The following is a 5,493-nucleotide window of genomic DNA, read 5'->3' on the forward strand; positions in this document are numbered from 1 at the left end:
GCTATATATTTTTGCCCTTATTAAAATCTCAGAAAAAAATCTTCCCTTCTCAGAGAGCATTGATTTGCATTGAGGAAGACTCTCGCACAGCCAATTCCCCCTCTGTCCTTGCAGATGAGATAACCATTATTGTCTCCTGTTCTCCCTTCTGATGGTAGCTCCTAAACTAGCAGGATGGTCCTAGATGTGGAAAAAATTTTTTTTGGTTTTTGGATCACACTTGGTAATGCTCAGAAATTAGGTCTGACTCTGTGCTCATAAATTACTTCAGGCAGGCTCAGGGGAACATATAGGATGCCAGGGATTGAACCTGGGTTGACTACATGTAAGGTAAACACCCTGCCTGCTGTACTATCCCCTCTGACCATCAGGTGTGGAAAATTTGAACCTTCACTAGAATGTGACACAAAAGCAGCCATAGATAAACAAGTACTTCCAATTGTTACTTTATTTGATTTGCACCAAAACAAAGCTTAACAACAGATTATTGGGGAAACTCCAATCATTTTTATTTTTAAAGAAGCAGACACACATATTGCTAAGACATTCTCAGACACTTAAGTGCGTGTCCTAGGGGATGTCTCTCTCTCTGGCTTTCCTAAGTACAGCTCAGACATGGACATAGGACAAGCGGATATCCCCTGATATGGTCAGCATGTTGACTGTAGTGAAGACGAACATCCGATATTGGTAGTCAAAGATGTGCTGGCCATTGGCAAACACCTTGAAGCCATAGGGGCTGGCACAAATGAGAAGCTGTAGGAGAAGAGCAGGGTGAGTGAGGGGTGGGGGTGACACAGTATTTTCAGGGACAGGTAGAAAGAGCAGGACTCACATCAAAGGGCTGTCCTGGCACAAAGGGATTGCAGGAGAGGGTTGTCTCCTCAGGCCCCCATTGGCCATTCAGGAAACTGTTCCGCACCACAACACCTCTTGGGACACGGGGGTTGAAGTGCAGGGCTATGTCCCCCGTGGCTCTCACACTGAAGTTGATGGCAATACTGTAGGCAGAAAGAAAGGTGAGAGTCAGCACCCAGAGGGTCAGCACATGCTCCTCAAGTAAGGAGGAGTCTGGGAACAGAATCTGGGGATGATGTTGTGGACCCCCATCTCCACTTGGGTCTGTACTTGTCTGTTGAGTGCAGGACCAATCCCTTGATGATGAAGGTTTTATTTGGAATCAGGCCCTCTAGCAGATTCACCACATATGGCACTGGCTGTGGGTGAGAACATGAAGCCCCTTATGTCTGAATCACAAGACACCAGAGTGGGGTACCCACTGCTCTCGTTGATATCCTAGTCGACCACCTTCTTCCCTTCCTTTGCCTCACCCTCAGCCCACACTACTACATCCTCCCCTCTCAGAAAATCCCAGTAAGGGCTCCCCACCCTTCATCAGTTTCTGCTACCACTGGACTACCCCACACAAAGACTGGTCCCAGGAGCTATTTTACCGGATTGAAGGCTGGAGGTGCCTGCATTTTCTGTCAAGGAAAGGAGAGAGAGTAGAACTGTCAGCAAATATCTACACCAGATCTCTACAGGTCAGCATTTCTCAACGTGCTGGTGAACACCACTTAGAGCTGTCATGGAACCCATATTCCTACCCCAGACACCCATGGTCCATGACCCTTTACTTACTGGCAGGTTACAACAAAGCAAGTTGCATCCTACAGCAACCTACAAGAAAAAACAGAGAGCACTGCAGACATTAGGGGGTTCAGAGTTCTCAGGCTTTGAATCCCACATTAAAGAGAAATACATCACCCCCATCAAAAACTTATGGGATACAGAGAAAAAAGGGAAGCCATGAGAGACACCTGAATGTATAGCTAGATGACATGATGGGTGCCCTCTAGGACAGCCCCTACTCTACCATCCCATATACTCAGACAACTGCAACTCATTAGCCAAGTACCTGCCCCATTAGGGATCTCCAGTGAGCAAACAGTAATCAATGAGTAACTTCCTTCATTTGTTGTTTTCTTTTTTTTGGGGGGGCACACCTGAAGATGCACTGGGAACCACTTCTGATTCTGTGGTGCTGGGGGGACCATGTTATACTGGAAGGAAGCAGCCTTCTGCATACATTTGAGCCCTCTGAGTGAAGTCCGCTCTTTAGACTAGGGCTGTTCTAGAGACCAAGGTCAACCTCAACAGGCTGAGATGCATGAGGCTTCACAGTCATCCCAAGGAGTGACCTCAGAGCATGGGATCTGGAAGAGTCCCTCAACTTTGCTGGGTATGATCCAAGCACAACAATAAAAGACCCCAATATTCTTGTCCCTTCTCTTTTCCTGCTGTGTCTGGACCTTCAAGGACACCCTCTCCTTCTATATGCACCCACTCTTGAAACCAGTCTTCACCACTTCTCTTAACTCAAGTTTTCTCTCTGCTACCAACCACTGTGCACCTAAGAATTCTTGGTACCTGTCACCACCTTTCAACACTCTCTGCCCAGCCACTATCTACATTCTCTGGGACTCTGATTTATTGGCTCAGCTTCTCCTCATCTCTCTCTCTTCTCTCTCTCTATTTCTTCCTCACTCTCACCCCTTCTCTCTCTGACTCTGTCTACCTTTCTCAGCTTACCTGCTGCATGACCCCCTTTGCCTGCCTCCAGCAGTCCTAATGCTCTCACCCCTCCCATTTCTCTTTCCATCCTTTTTTTTTAATGGGGGGGGGCACAGCAGGATTTTCAAGGACTGGTTCAAGGACCTGTGGTTCCTTCTCAGTAAATCAATCAATGAAAGAAAAGGAAAGACAGGATATAGCCAATGAGAGAAACTACCCACCTGGAGGGGGGCGGGACTACAGTCAATAAAGTTGATGTAGTGGACAATCAGGTCCCCATATACATGCAGGTGGGTGACAGCTTGGAGGGGCATGCAGTGCACAAATTCATAAAAAGGATTTCCATTTACTGACACCTAGAGGACAAGGACAAAGTCATGGAGAGCACGGGACCTTAGGAAGGTAAAAATAGGAAGCAAAGTATAGGGAACATTAGCAGGAAGGATCATGGGGGAAGTTTAGCTGTGGGAACAGAGTTGAGACCTTGAGTCTACAGGGATAACTAACTATAAGGTCCATTTGACATCAAGGCTCAACTCCTATGGGTGGTGGGGAGGTGACTGAGAGAAGAACACAGGCTCTGCATGTCTGAAGCCTGAGTTCTAACAGGACACCCAAGGAGGAACATCTCAGAAGGGGTGTATGAGAGCCCATAGGATGCACAGTTAGGTATAAGAATCCCAGTCTGGGTTTTCAGGGCTAGGTCCTCTTGTTTTGAGGGGGTAAGGGAGAGGATCCCATAACCCAGTGCTCAAGAGCTACTTTTGGCTCTGTGTTCAGGGACAGTATATGCTGCTGGGATTTGCACTGCCACAGTTCCATGAAAGCTAGTGCCTTCCCTCCTGTACACTTGTGGGGAGCCTAGCTGATGAAACCTAAAACATAGGACACCTCAGTAATTCCTAATCTGGTCACCCACGTGACCAAAGGCGCCCATGCCTTGAGAACAAAGGAAATAGACAAATACTAAAGTAATTCAAAGCAGCCCAATACATCCAGCCAGAAAGAAAAATATAGAGCAACTTGCCTTTGTGTTAGCTAAAGGATTACAGCTGAGGTTCTATTTATGCTTGTTGAGTAAAATTAATAGAACTCTGTTTGAATCTTATGCTTTCTAGTAAAACGTGCTCAGGTCTACCTCTTTGCCCCTCCCTATTACCTGCCCCAGATTATGCTAATGAATGCTTGTAACTGTGATTGGTGGAAAACTTGTAACACCTTCTGACGTATTTCAGCCCTTAAAAGCTGATTCCCCCCGACAATAAACCCCTTTTGAACAGCATGTGCAGTCTTGAGGGCTTCTCTTACTAACTTCTCTAGTTCTTCTTTACAGCTCGGTTCTGCTCGGGTGAACCCACTAATAACTAGCAACCTTCATTTCCACACCCCCGTGGGTCGGGGGTCTCCCACGAGAGTTGCATACACTGTCTCCAGCCCTGAGTCTAGTTGTAACATAGACTCAATGACCCAGGAATCTTCACACATCCTCTAATAATCTTCTCTGAAAAATGGAGTGGGGAAAACAGGGGACAAGGACTAGAGCATGGATCAGCATTAGAGTACATGTTTGTAAATATGAGGTTCTGAATTGGATCTCCACCCCACCCTCAAAATGACTATCATTTGGGTGCACTTTAATCTAGGCTAACCACAAATACCAGAGCCATAAAGGGACAGGAAGAAAAAAAATGAACAAAGTGAGGATAGAGAGATAAATTTATGACCAGAGATCATGCTCTGTTTGCAGGCATCCTGGGTTTGATCCTCTGGACAAAATGGTCTCTCAGTACCAGAAGTAGGGGAGACTCCAAAAACAATGAAATAAAATAAGTGTAAGCAACAAAAGAAGTTGAGGGACTGAAGGAAAGGGGCTGCCTGAGGAGAGCCAACCCAGCTCTGACCTTGTAGTGCTCCTTCAGGACCATCACCAGCAGCTCGAAGCGCTCCCCCTCTTTGAAAGGCAAGCTGTTTTTCACCTTCTCTTCGCCCCACTGGCCTGACTGCAGTGAGTTGAAGATCACCTTGTCCCCACTGTCAAAGCGTGGGTTGAAGTGGAAGGCGATGTCGACTTCTGATTTCGATTCCAATACAAAGTCCACTGCAAACCTGGGGAGGATAGGAGGCCAGTTCCCCAAGTCTCCAAGCCAGGGTTACAAGCCTGGGCCAGAGCAGCAAGAGATCATCTCTGTCCCACAGGAGTGGCTTAGGTGATGGGACAGGATGAATGGAAGTGAATTGACCAAGAGCAGTGATGGGCAGCACCCTGAGCCCCAGGAAGTAGAGGGGAAGAATCCCAGGGCCCCTCTCAGTTCTTTAATCTCTGGCACCCCAACTCTAACTCATGGGCCTCAGGCACACCCACGGACCAGACACTGTCCCAGAACCCACAGCTCTCATAGCTCAGGACTTCCTGACTCCCCCCTGGCCTTGACACCCGACCCCCTGCACAGAGGATGGAGAGCACCTTCTTCTCGATAGAGAACCCTGAGGTTTTCATGGATAGTTACCCCAACACTTGGTCTTTGCACCAACACTTTCTAGTTCCTAAAATCTGGCCATAAGATACAGCTCAGAACGCCCTTCTCTGGCTTCTCATGCTGACTGCTTAGTTTTCTTTGGAGAGAATTCTCCTGGAATTCTTGGGTTGAGGAAGAGTCTCACCAAAGTGAAGAATTCCTCACCTCTTTGGGTCCTTGCTGGGCACACCCTCGATGTAGATGGCCATCCCCACTTCCAGGCTGCCTGGGATGGCTTTCTTGAAGGGCAGCACCTGTGGAAGGCTCTGGGTCAGGGCCTCCAAGCACAGGACAGCCCGTCCCCTCATGGGTGTTAATGCATATATTCAAGTGGATTACTAACAATGTTTCTTTAAAAAGAAATTACTCCTCCCCGTAAATACAATTGAGCTGGACAGTGCTC

General features: G+C 47.5%; 1 protein-coding gene across 1 annotated transcript; it reads right to left on the reverse strand.

The window, feature by feature from the left end:
* Positions 1-609: 609 nt before the first annotated feature.
* On the reverse strand, positions 610-5,398 carry LOC126028512 (galectin-4-like). Its single transcript, XM_049787477.1, has 8 exons — positions 5,256-5,398; positions 4,476-4,680; positions 2,796-2,930; positions 1,642-1,680; positions 1,455-1,484; positions 1,129-1,217; positions 836-1,001; positions 610-756 (listed from the first exon to the last, which is right to left on the reverse strand). The coding sequence occupies exons 1-8, from the start codon at positions 5,396-5,398 to the stop codon at positions 610-612; spliced, it is 954 nt and encodes a 317-aa protein (XP_049643434.1).
* Between the last annotated feature and the right edge of the window lie 95 nt (positions 5,399-5,493).

This window comes from Suncus etruscus, chromosome 14 (assembly GCF_024139225.1).
Source record: "Suncus etruscus isolate mSunEtr1 chromosome 14, mSunEtr1.pri.cur, whole genome shotgun sequence".
NCBI lineage: Eukaryota > Metazoa > Chordata > Mammalia > Eulipotyphla > Soricidae > Suncus > Suncus etruscus.